Source organism: Lathyrus oleraceus, chromosome 6 (assembly GCF_024323335.1).
Source record: "Lathyrus oleraceus cultivar Zhongwan6 chromosome 6, CAAS_Psat_ZW6_1.0, whole genome shotgun sequence".
NCBI classification, from domain to species: Eukaryota; Viridiplantae; Streptophyta; class Magnoliopsida; order Fabales; family Fabaceae; genus Lathyrus; species Lathyrus oleraceus.
In genome coordinates, this window is record NC_066584.1 from 362,893,713 (window position 1) to 362,907,779 (window position 14,067).

Sequence of the window (14,067 nt, forward strand, 5' to 3'; positions counted from 1 at the left end):
TCGCTGAATCGAGTCTTAGGCAGTTACCTCTTTGCAATAGAATAGACTGACATGCCACAAGATTAGAGACGCACGGAAGGTCTAAAAATGGGGAAACTCTGCTCTAGAGTTGTCATGCAATATGGACCTATGTGTTAGGATTTACAAAGGGGAACATCTACCTAATGTTAGCATGCAAAGAATAAGGGAATTCTACCTATGTTATCATACAAAGGGTTCTACCTAATGGGTGCTACCTAAACGGAACAAGAGTCGACGGATGGAGCGCGAAGAGGAGTTACGGATAAGGGTAGATGGCGATGCCGGAGGCAATCAACTTACAGGTAGATGGCGATGCCTGAGGCAATCGACTTACAAGAGGATGGATGAATGCGTGCTGGTTCTGTTAAGTTTTGAAAATGATTACTCGACGTTGGATCGAGCTTTTGATCTTATTTTGAAATGGTTATCGGATGTTCGTTTTAATTCTTGTATTAACAGGTGGCTAAATAAATAAAGAAATAAATATTATACACTTTATGGGAGATGGGTACATTTGTTATGAATGAGGATTGTTCATGGCAAACAAACAATAAGAAAATATGCCTCATACATCATACAAGTAGGCAACAGTTATCAATCAGATCGGATAAATAAACAATATATAATCAAACCAAAGAATCAAATAATGGAGCATTTAAACAATGCATGGGAGTATGAACATGTTAAATAATCAAGCAATAGAAAGCATGAATGAGAGAAACAAGTATAAAAGATAACAGATGAATCAAACAGATGAAAATATGCACACGAAGGGTCCACTGAATAATTTAATCAGGAAATGAGGTAATGACCAAATAAAATCAAAGTAAAATGCCTCTAATACATGGCATATGAGATGAACGAGGGAGGATCAAAAGATCTCTTCAATTGCCATAAGCAATCCCTAAGTCAAACATCGATCATAAAGAAGTCAACTGAAAATTCAAGTCAACTTAGAAAATAACAAATAAATAGAAAATTAATCAAGAAAATTATGAAAAATTAAACTAAATAAGGTGGGGTCAGGACATCATCATCCCCCTAAAATATTTTTAAAATAATGAAAATTGGTACGTGAATTAATTAAAACAAAACATAGGTCAAACCAAAAGTCAATTAATAAGACTAGGTTAGAAATAAATCAAGAATAAATAGTAAATTAATCAAGAAAATTATGAAAAACTAAACTAAATAAGGTGGTGTCAGGACATCATCATCCCCCAAAAATATTTTAAAAATAATGAAAATTGGCACGTGAATTAATTAAAATAAAACATAGGTCAAACAAAAAGTCAATAAATAAGACTAGGTTAGAAATAAATCATGAACAAATAGTAAATTAATCAATAAAATTATGAAAAATTAAAATAAATAAGGTGGGGTCAGGATATCATCATCCCCCAAAAAGATTTTAAAAATAATAAAAATTGGTATGTGAATTAATTAAAATAAAACAGAAGTCAAATTAAAAGTCAACCAACCAAACTAGGTCAAAAATAAATCCAAAATAAATTGAAAATGTGAAATAAAATTCCAAGAAAAGGTCAGGTTGACCATGAGACAGTGGTAAACCTTCATCCCAAAAATCAAATGCTAACAATAATTTTAAGTCATAAAAATAAAATCAATAAAAAAAGTGTGTTAAAATGGACCATTTAGAATAAATAATTAAAATAAAATATTAATATTAAAAAAATACGAAAATAAAAACTATATAAAATTAAATAAAACGTTAAGAAAAATGAAAAATATTTTTGGGTAATTTTATGGACGAAGAAAATATTTTAAATAAGAAAATGAAATATGAAAATGGAAGGATTAATGGTGATGAACATGGTAAGCAAGCGTAGATATATCAAAACATGGCCATGGAAGAGATGATTACCTAATGGAAAATAGAAGTGGAATGAAATCTGATATGTGATGAAGCTTTGCCTCCTTGCCACGAAATTCCAATGCTCCCTCAGGGTTAGGGTTTCAATTTCTTAAATAGGGTGGATTAGGTGTTCTCATGGGCTTTTTAATAAGTGATTTATCCATAAGAATAAAAGTGTGAAGTGAGGTGTAAAATGTTGTTATTTTGGGTCAAACTTAAGTGAATGCATGTCCAATGCATGGCCAAAAGAGGTAAAAAAATGTGACTGGTTTGTGCAACATGCTTAGAAAATCTGATTGGGCCAGCCAGACCCAAAATCTGCCTAGAAAATCAAGTCATGGTGCCCACTTTAAATGAATGTATATCTCAAACCATGGATCCAAATGAGATGATTCCAAAAGGATATGAAAGAGGACATGGCAAGGCACAATTGTTGTGAATAAATTATTTTCAAATAATGCCTTGAAGTGCAAGAAAACTGGCCAAGAAGTCTTGACAAATTTTGAAGATTTTGGACTTAGAAAATTTTCCAAGTGTCCTAAAAAAATGTCTCACTTTGACTAAACATAACTTTCTCAATTCTAATCCAAATGGAGCAAACTTTATATCTCTAGAAATCTTGGAACAAGAGGAACAACTTTCATTTTAGAGAAAGTTTCAAATGTAGCTTTTATCTTGATGCAAAATGGGCTTAAAGTGAGTGCAACGATCATGAAAACTTGCCCTAAATGGAAAGTCAACCATTTCCAAATTAAGTAACTTTTCCAATTCCTGATTAAATGATGAATCCATGATCCAACCTTGATCAAATTTCACATGTAGGATCCCCTAGGCATGGATTTTGAGATTCCACTCTCAAAATGTCAGGAGTTGACTTTTCTGCCCCTAAAGTTGACTTTTCCCAAACTGTCTAATTCCCGATTCCATTGATCAATTAAAGCACTTCTAGCTCAAATAAAGAGCTGATTTTTTGTATGTAGACCCTTGTGGACATATGGAGGGCCATGGAAAAGAGTTTCACCCAAAGAATCATAAATAAACTGATTTTATACCAAACCCTAGTTTTAGGGCAAAATGATTAGGAACTGATTGCACTGATTGCCAATGGATCTTTCTGAGATAATTGTGAATCTTCCTAGGCCAAGATGCCTCTCTAATCATGACATGGACGAGCTCCTCTACTTCCAACCAAACATTTCCTGTTGCAGGTAGCCATGAAACCCTAATTTCTGATTAAATCCAAATGAACACTCTGATAGCTTTGAATCCTTCACTGATAAACTGAGGACCATAATAAGATACTTGGATCCCCATGAGACCCTTGAGACTTGTATACTTAGAAAATGAAGTCCAATTCTCACTCTTGCTTTGTGTGGGCTCCTTTTGTTAAGGAGTGATCGATCAAAACCTGATCTCCATGTCACTAATGCAGTATGCAATGAGTATGACCTAATATGATGCTAATCAAGTGTAAAACATAATCCCATGCTTCCAGGAAAAATGAAGGGTAAATTTTGGGGTATTACAATATGCTGTTATGGACTAAGTAATTGTCGTTGTCTTTATTTCACCTTAGGGCGAGTCTCCCATGACACAAAGGTTTCACCTGGGTGATGCCGACCCGTGGGTCTCCCTGATATGAGATTCTCACAAATATATCACCACATAGTCCCTCAAGCATGATGACTTGTAAAGGGTGAAGTTTTCTTAGACATATCTCAAGTTAAGCTTTATGGTAAGGGGTGAGTCCTGATGGCTTCTCGATAAGTGTATCGATAGTGTCGCAATAATAATAAGATATTGAATCCATGGGGGCTGTTATTTAACAAATCAATGGTTGTGCAAGTAGTAGAAAGTAACAATGGGGGGGGGGGGGGGTTCGAGTTTGAATGTAAAAGATAAAAGTTATTCTGAAATAACGTGAAACCAGTCAGGTTTTGCAGAGAATCCTTATTTATCTCATGTTGATGTTTAATGCATTACACAAATGATAACGTCGTTATATTTCTACGACAAATTAACAAGACCGCTACACCCAATCTCTTGGTGTATAACTCATTAATTCCTACTCGGTATCTCATATCCTTATTCAACCAGTGTAAGTGAAATTAGGCAATGCAGCAATTCGTTAACTCAAAAGTCATTACTCGGGGTCTCCTATCCCTATTCAACCAATGTAAGCACAATATTTCCCTAGTTCCAATGCATAGACTAATGGTCAGTATTCCATATGCGTCCATGATTAGATTAAAAGAGTATCTCACATAAAAAATATTACGCATAAGAAGCAATTAAGTAGAAATATAACTTCAATTATTCATGCAATGACAAATTAAACATTTGTCCCAACAAGTTCAAAATAAGTTCATCAAACAAAACCTAACTTAGAGATGTTTCGCTACTCATAAAGATACAATCAAATACCAAGCAATAAGATAAAGATTACATCTAAAAATCCTTGAAGAACTGCCCTCCAGTGACTTCCAATGCTCTCAAAGTCGCTCTCTTGGTGCTCTTTACCGACACTTTCAGTCAAAATTCGCAAATCCCTTGAAAAAATGCCAAAAACTCCCTTTTATAGATGTCAAATCAGTCCAAAACGCGTTAGAATAGACCCAGAAAAGAACCTATCACGCGTGTGATCCTTTTCATCGCGTGTGCGGTGCTGACAAAACAAACTTATCAAGCGCACAATGCTGCGCGTGATTATTTCAATAGTTGCAAGATTTTTGCTCCTTTTTCCATTAGATTTTCACTAAGTCCTTACTTCTTCATACTTGATCATTTTGCATCTTTCTTTGGTCTTTAATCTTCATTTTTTCACTAAGTCCTTACAGAAATTAACAGGGTGTGAAGACAAACCTCTCAAAGTGTTTTGATGAAGACATGCTCTACAAGCAAATGTGCATCACAAAAAGAATGGTTCAAGACTCAAGCACAAGTCAAGCTTCACTTATAAAAGAATTTCAAGTCTTGAAGATTTTTATTGATTTGATCAAATTATTCGGGTATAAAGTTCTCAACCTCTCTATGTTCATTTAAGTGCTCAAGGTTTTCATGCATACATATCATGCTTCATTTAGGCCTCTTAAATATTTTCATTTGGCCTTATATTTCATTTTTCACTACATTCTGTCTCTCTGCCCTGATGGTAATCAGTTACCAGGTTTGAGATAATTGATTATCAGCTGTCTGCACTGCCTCCCGTGACAAGTTTTACAACAGGTAATCGGTTACCATGTTCTGGGTAATCGATTATACAGTAAAAAAATTCAATTTTTTTAACATTGGCTCAGGTGTGACCGATTACACCATATTGGATAATCGATTACCACTGAACCAGTGGCAGAAAGAAATGTATTCTTTCATGAAAACCTTTTCTGAAATGTGTTCTTGAAGCATGATATCCATTCATGAGTTATGACCATTTAGAAAGGTGTCTAAGGGTTATATATAACACATATTTTCAGAATTTGAACATACATCCTTCACACAAATATTTCAAACAATTTTTTCTCTTCATCTTTTCAAATTCTCTCAAGTGTTCCTGATTAAATTTTCTGGTGAAACTTTCTGCACAAAATTTTCAATATACATTCATATAGTTTCATCCATACCATTCTTAGAGCACTTGTATGTCATAAAGAGAATTGATTTCTTAAAAGGAGAAGATCAATCAATAGATTGATATATTATTCCATCTTTCAAAAACTTGTAAAAACTCATATTGTTCTTGTTATCTTTGTTGTCCAGGATTGTTGGAAATAAGAGGTTCATTGAAAGGGAGGATTGTTCTCTTTTTGAACTTAGTAAAAAATCCAAGAGGATTGTTCTTGGTATTCTTGTTAGAGTTTGTATAGAAAGACTAGGTTGTCTTGTCTATAAGATCTAACTATAATAAAATCTCTTACATGTGGTAAGGGGACTGAGGTACTCTTGAATTGTGAGGGGAACCAATATACGTCTTAGTGTTCTTTACTTTCTGCACTTTACCGTTTCATTGCATAACCAAACCAGAAAAGAAAGAACAAGTTTTCATAAAACCGGAAAAAGTCTTCAAAGAACCTTATTCACCCCCCCCCCCCTTAGGCGCTTACTCAACTTACATTTGGCATCAGAGCGGGTTATTGGTAACTTGCTCCTTAGATCCAGAAGATGGCTTCCACAAATGCAAACCCGGTTTTCAAAGATGGTGGTAGTAGCAACAAACCCCCTATATTTTCTGAAGAATATTTTAACTTCTGGAAAATCCGCATGAAAGCACATTTAGAAGCACAAGAAGATGGTATATGGGAAACCATTGAAAATGGTCCGCATAATCCAATCAGTATGGTCAATTGTGTTGACACCCCTAAGATGAAAAGTTCCTATGATGAAGACGATAAGAAAAGAATACTTAATGAAAAGAAAGCTATCAATATTCTTCAAAATACATTAAGTATGGATGAGTTCTTCCGCATATCTCAATGTAAATTGGCAAAAGAAATATGGGACACTTTGGTGGAGACTCACGAAGGAATTGCTGAAGTTAAAAGATCCAGATTAAACACATTGAGTCAAGAATATGAAATATTCAGAATGCTGCCTGGAGAATCCATTGCTGCACTGCATAAAAGATTTGTTCACTTGACGAATCATTTAATTTCTCTCAGAAATACCTTTACAAATGATGATCTCAACCTTACAGTGCTAAGATCCTTGACTTGAGAATGGAAACCAAAAGTAACGGCTATATCGGAGAAGAAAAGTCTTTCTACCATGACGTCCGCATAAATTATTCGGAAAACTCCAAGAGCATGAACTTGAACTTGGAAGACTTGAAAAGCATGAAAGTCAAGAGAAGAAATCCAAAGGAATTTCTTTGAAGGTAGATTCAAAGGAAGATAAAGATGATGACGCACTGGAGGAAGATGAAAATTTCATGCTCCTTGTTAAAAGGCTTGGTGAACTTTTTGGTAAAAATGACAAATCCTTTTATGCAAAAAGAAATAAACATTTCAAGAAAAGGGAGGCTTTCACATCTAACAATATATCAGATGCTATGAATGTGGAAAGCAAGGTCATATAAAGCCGGATTATCCGAAACTCTCCAAGAAAGGTGGCTTTAAAGGCAAGACGGAATTCAAGAATAAAAAGGTGTATGTTGCATGGGAGGATAATGAGATAAGTTCTTCATCTGGATCGGAAAGCGACGAATGTACAAATTTAGCATTAATGGATTCACACCATTCCGATGATGAAGAAGATGAGGTATGCTTGAAAACCACATAAAATCTTTGGTATCTTGATAGTGGTTGTTCCAAGCATATGACGAGAGATATTAACAAATTTTCAAATCTAGCATTAAAGGCCAAGGGTTATGTCACTTATGGTGATAACAACAAAGGAAGAATTCTTGGTATAGGCAAAGTTGGAGAACCACCTTTCATATACATTGAAGATGTTCTTTATGTTGAAGGACTAAAGCACAATCTTCTAAGTATTATCCAACTTTGTGACAAAGGCTTCAAAATCAAGTTCACCAAGGATGAATGCTTGATTGAAGATGAAGTCACACATGAGGTAAAACTCAAAGGTACGAGATTTAATAACATATTTATGATTTCCCTTGATGATTTGTCTTTGAAGGCAAAATGTCTCATGGTGAGTAATAGTGACGCATGGCTATGGCATAAGAGAATTGCTCACATTCATATGGAATACTTGAATAAACTAGTCAAGCATGATCTTGTCATTGGATTGTCTAAGATGAAGTTTCTCAAAGATAGATTATGTGATGCATGTCAAAAGGGAAAGTAAACCAAATCAACTTTCAAACCTAAGAATGTGGTGTCCACTTCAAGGCCACTGCAATTGTTGCATATGGACTTATTTGGTCCATCAAGAACAAGAAGCTTCGGAGGTAATGTATACGATTTAGTTATTGTTGATGATTTTTCTAGATATACTTGTACATTTTTTTAGTGAAGAAAAGTGATGCATTCAAGAAGTATGCAAGGAAAATCTAAAATGAGAAATCACTAAGAATTGCCTCCATAATAAGCAACCATGGCGGAGAATTCCAAAACGCCTCTTTTGAAGAATTTTGCGAATAACATGGAATCTTTCACAATTTCTCGGCACCAAGGCTCCTCAACAAAATGGAGTGGTGGAGAGAAAAAATAGGTCACTCGTGGAACTTGCAAGAATAATGCTTAGCGACTTGAATCTTCCAAAATATTTTTGGGCGGATGTGGTAAGGATGACATGCTATGTAAGTAGTAGAGTTATTATAAGACATATTTTGAAAAAGACTCCTTATGAACTTTTCAAAGAAACGAAACCAAACATTGCTTATTTTCACATTTTTGGATGCAAATGCTTTGTCTTAAACAATGACAAAGACAACCTTGGTAAGTTTGATGAAAAGTCCGATGAAGGTATTTTTCTTGGCTATTCTCTCTCTAGTAAAGCATATAAAATCTATAATAGACAAACTTTAACTATTGAAGAATCTATGCATGTTTCTTTTGATGAAACTAACCCTCCCAAGGAGGGTTTTGTTTTGTGTGATGATGATGATATTGTAGATGTTCCTCAAGAAGATACTTCCAAAGTCATCAATGATAATCAAACGGAACATCATGAAGAACCAATTCTACAAGAGTAAAATGATAATGATCTACCTAAAGAATGGAGAACTCATATAGATCATCCAATTGATAAAGTCATTGGTCATATTAGTCAAGGCGTTGCAACAAGATTAAATCTCAAAGATGCATGCTTGAATATGGAGTTTGTTTCATAAATTGAACCTTCCAAAGTTGATGAAGCCTTAGGATAAAACCAATGGATAATTGTTATGCAAGAAGAGTTAAACCAATTCGAAAGGAATCAAGTTTGGAACTTGTCCCTAGGCCAAATGGTAAACACATCATAGGTACCAGATGGGTGTTTAAGAACAAGCTTGATAAGAATGGTATAATTGTTTGAAACAAAGCAAGGTTGGTGGCCCAAGGATACAATCAAGAGGAAGACATTGATTTTAAAGAAACGTTCGTTCTGGTTGCAAGGTTAGAAGCTATCTGTTTATTACTTGCTTATGCTTGTTCATTAAATTTCCAGTTATTCCAAATGGATGTCAAGAGCACCTTCTTGAATGGCTACATCAATAAAGAAGCCTATGTCAAACAACCTCTGGGCTTTGAAGACTTCAAGAATCCTTCACATGTCTTCAAGTTGAAGAAAGCCCTTTATGGCTTAAAACAAGCACCAAGGGCGTGGTATTATTGACTTAGCAACTTTATTTGTGAAAGAGGATTTGAAAAAGGTAAAGTTGACAGGACCTTATTTATTAAGAAAATAAAAGGTAACACTTTATTGGTCCAAGTCTATGTTGACGACATCATATTCGGCTCAACAAACAAAGAAATGTGTGAAGAATTTTCATTGATGATGCAAGGAGAATTCGAGATGTCCATGATGGGTAAGATGAACTATTTTCTTGGACTCCAAATTAAGCAACTAAAGGATGACATCTTCATCAACCAATCAAAGTACTGCAAAGAGTTGTTGAAAAGATTCGACATGGATAGTTGCAAGGAAATCTCTACTCCAATGGGATCCGGAACTTATGTTGATCAAGATGAATCAGGTGTTTCAATTGATATCATAAAGTATAAAGGAATGATTGGTTCCTTACTATATTTGACGGCAAGTCATTCTGATATAATGTTTAATGTGTGTCTTTGTGTGTGGTTTCAAGCCAATCCAAAGGAATCACATCTGGCCGCTATTAAAAGGATCATGGAGTATCTCAAAGGAACAACAAATGTCGGCCTATGGTATCCAAAAGGTAGTATATGTGATTTAGTTGGATATTCCGACTCGGATTATGCAGGTTGCAAAATTGATAGAAAAAGTACAAGTGGAACATGTCACGTCCTAGGAAATGCATTAGTTTCTTGGGCGTGTAAGAAACAAGCATGTGTTGCTCTTAGAACCACAGAAGCAGAATACATAGCAACAGGAAGTTGTTGTGCTCAGATTCTATGGCAAAAGCAACAACTGAGTGATTTCGGACTAAATCTCGGATGCACACCACTTCGATGCGACAACACAAATGCAATAAATATAACAAAGAATCCAATCATGCATTCTCGTACTAAACACATAAACATTTAACATCACTTCTTGCGTGATCATGTGCTCAAAGGCGACGGTAAAGTCTCGTTCGTGGATACGCATAATCATCTTGTCGACATATTCACAAAACCTCTCCTGAAGGAATCATTTTACAAAATTTGGAGGGAACTTGGTATTTTAGATGATTGTGACATTTGATTATTCAAAATTAATCAGTGCAAATACAAAGGTACACTCTCTCATTACCTCAAACTTTTATTTTAGAAGTTTTTGTATGTGTTTTCTTACATGAGTTTGAAGAAAAAGTAATTTTGTGTGCCTTTAAATGTTTGTATGACATGTTTGCTTCACATAAAGTTGTCCAAAGATATTTAATAACATGTTTAATTATTGGTATATTAAAATTCATTGCATGCTGATCATGGTGAACATTGTTTTTTTCTTTGTGGTAATCGATTACCCCTTATTCAATAATCAATTACATGCCTGCTTGCTTGACTCATTGCTGCATTTTTGCATAGTGTAACCGATTACACCTCTCAAGGTAATCGATTACACCTCTTAGGGTAATCGATTACACTTGAACATTTTCCAGATTTTTGTTTTTATTAAATGTGTGTTATTTGTCTATATTTTTAAGTGCTTATTTATTAAATTACCACTTTCCAATATTTTTTTCTAAACCTCTTCACTCTTCATCTACTCTAAACCTTCCTTCAAACTTCTCCTCTCTCATTTATTTCCATCACCTAAAACCCTAAAACTAGTGATGAAGAGGAAAATGGTGAAGATGAAGGAGAAGATGAAGAGAATGTGGATATGTCGAAAAGTGATTAAAGTGTTTAAAATGATTATTGTGTTTGTTTCTTGTTTCTTTTGTTATGCTGAATTTTCTTGTCTTTAAATTTATGCTTTAATTATTATGTATGGACAAGTCACTTTTGTATTAAGTTATTTGCTTTTGGTTGTTTTGTTATTTATTTATGTGTTCATATTATATGCTATATTATCATACATCATATGGTTGTTTATTGTTTAGTATTTCCCATCCTTTTTGCTAATGACAAAAGGGGAGAAGATATATTTGGTTGTTCTATGTCTCTCTAACAATGCAACTAGCAATTACTTTAAAAATTCTCTCAATCATAGATCAAGAGGGAGCTTTGATCAAGGGGGAGTTTTCAATTGCTAGAGAAAGCAAGATTGGATAAAACTTTCAATAAAAAGTTGGCATCGTCAAAAAGGGGGAGAATGTGAAGACAAACTTCTCAAAGTGTTTTGATGAAGGCATGCTCTACAAGCAAATGTGCATAAAAAAAAGGTTCAAGACTCAAGCATAAGTTAAGCTTCACTTATAAAAGAATTTTAAGTCTTGAAGATTTCTATTGATTTGATCAAATTATTAAGGTATAAAGTTCTTAACCTCTCTATGTTCATTCAAGTGCTCAAGGTTTTCATACATACATATCATGTTTCATTGAGACCTCTTAAATATTTTCATTTGGCCTTATATTTCATTTTTCACTACATTCTGTCTCTCTGCCCTGATGGTAATGGTTATCAGGTTTGAGGTAATCGACTACCAACTGTCTGCGCTGCCTCTTATGACAAGTTTTACAGCAGGCAATCTGTAACACCCTTCTAAATACCCCAATTATTTAATTAAAACAACAGCATATAAATCAATATCAGAGTAATCATGCACCAAGGGTGTCACATAATACTTCACATAATTCACCGTAAAAATCAGTCATGCTCATTATTTACTTCAACATAAACACTTCTTTAAAAATTCGCAGCGGATAGAAACATTCAACATCTGTAATATCTTAAAATTAACATTTATTCAACAAATAAAACATCCCGTCCCGATGTTACATCTATCAGAGCATGACTCACTAAAACCACTCTAGACTTCAAGCACTAGCTTCTACTCAACTCACTGCTCGTTACCTGAAAAATATAACTGTAAGGGTGAGTTCCTCGATCGATATAACAAGTATTATAAATCATCATGTTATGTTAAGTAACTTTACACGTTAATCACCCACATCATATCATGCATTCGGTAGCAGCATATTCAACTCAACATCATATTCAAACACAACGTAAATGCAACTCAAATGAGACTCGACTCTTCATGCATGTGGTACCATTTGGAGTAAAACTCCCAACTTAAAATCATTGCCAGTTTAGTGGGCATCAAGGCATAAGCCTTCAACTTTCAACTTAGAATTTTTGCCAATCCAGGCCAACGTGGTGTGAGCAAAAGCCCCATAATTTTGCCAATCCAGGCCAACGTGGTGTGAGCAAAAGCCCCATAATTTTGCCAATCCAGGCCAACGTGGTGTGAGCAAAAGCCCCGACTTAATGCATATGAATGTATATGGCATGTACGACCTGAAAGTTCAACAGCATAATAACAACGACAACATAACAGCTTTTTCAGCAACAACAACTTAAAAATCAACTTTGGCTCATCAGCCTACAACTCAGCATTTTCAACAAAACAACTTGTATTCAACTTTGGCTCATCAGCCTACAACTTAATATTTTCCACAAAAACAACTTATCAACATATTTGCATCAACATTTCGCAACATAGACTCCACGAATTTATTTATCACAATTGGATACAATAGGCCAATCACCAATTACACTTACATCATAAAAATCAACCATTTTTACATACTGCAACAGTGTTAACCGGTTAACGCTATAGGTTAACCGGTTAACGCAGGAAATTTACACTTCCAGGCAAAACGCAACAGTGTTAACCGGTTAACGCTATAGGTTAACCGGTTAACGCAGGCAAAACTCAACATTTTTCACAATTTATAACAGTGTTAACCGGTTAACACCCTGGGTTAACCGGTTAACGCAGGCGAAACAGCAGTTCCTGCGCTAACACAAGGCAGAATGCAGAGTTTCCGCATTTTCCGCCGTTGGAGGACTTCCGGACCTCCGATTCAACTTCCGTAAAAAGCTATACGCTCAGAAATTCACAATACACTCAAACACAAATTCAATTTCAGCTTTAATACAACTTATTCAACATAATTTCTCAGCATTCTAAATCCAAATTAGGGTCAATCGACGGCTTATCACTACCCATTACATGTTAATCGATAATACCCATTAAACGACGATAAACCCCCCTTACCTTAACAATCCGGCAACTCTTCGAGCTTCAAGCTTCTCCGTTCTCCAACCTTTGCTCTACAGCTCTTTGCCCTTTTCCTCTTCTCTGCAGCTTCTCAGTTTTCACGTAAAAACCTTTTCCCAAAAAATGAAAACCTTTTCTCTTATTCCACTTATATATTTTCCAATAATAATTATTATTCCAAAATAATAATAATAATCCAATAATTCAATTTATTTAATTAAATTATTAAATGTATTATTAACTTAATTAAATAATTCTTTTACTTTATTTGGGGTGTTACAACTCTCCCCCACTAAAAGAGTTTTCGTCCTCGAAAACATACCTCAAACAAATAACTCTGGATAGGACTCCTTCATCTGACTCTCCAGTTCCCAAGTCACATTGCCACCTGCTGGTCCTCCCCAAGCTACCTTCACTAAGGCAATCTCTTTACCCCGCAACTGCTTCAACTCCCGATCCTCGATCCTCATAGGCGATGTTTCAACAGTCAGGTTATCTCTCACCTGTACATCATCCACTTGGACTACATGCGACGGATCATGAATGTACCTCCTCAACTGAGACACATGAAAAACCTCATGCAAATTCGCAAGTGACGGCGGTAAAGCGATACGATAGGCTACCTCTCCTATCCTCTCTAAAATCTGATAAGGACCAATAAATTGAGGTGTCAACTTCTTCGACTTCAAAGCCCGACCAACACCTGCTATCGGAGTAACACGAAGAAACACATGATCTCCCTCTTGAAACTCAAGTGACTTCCTCCTCTTATCATGATAACTCTTCTGACGACTCTGAGCCATCCTCATCTTCTCCTGAATCATCTTAATCTTTTCTGTAGTCTGTTGAACAATTTCCGGTCCGACCACAGCACTCTCAC

At 35.2% G+C, this 14,067-nt stretch overlaps 1 protein-coding gene across 1 annotated transcript; it reads left to right on the forward strand.

Moving 5' to 3' along the window:
- The first annotated feature begins 9,463 nt into the window (after positions 1–9,463).
- On the forward strand, positions 9,464–10,060 carry LOC127095647 (secreted RxLR effector protein 161-like). The gene has a single exon (XM_051034308.1). It carries the CDS (start codon positions 9,464–9,466, stop codon positions 10,058–10,060), a length of 597 nt encoding a protein of 198 aa, XP_050890265.1.
- Positions 10,061–14,067: the final 4,007 nt, after the last annotated feature.

Coding starts and splice junctions, on each gene's coding strand:
- LOC127095647 (XM_051034308.1), top strand. CDS start 9,464: ATGGATAGTTGCAAGGAAATCTCTACTCCAATGGGATCCGGAACTTAT.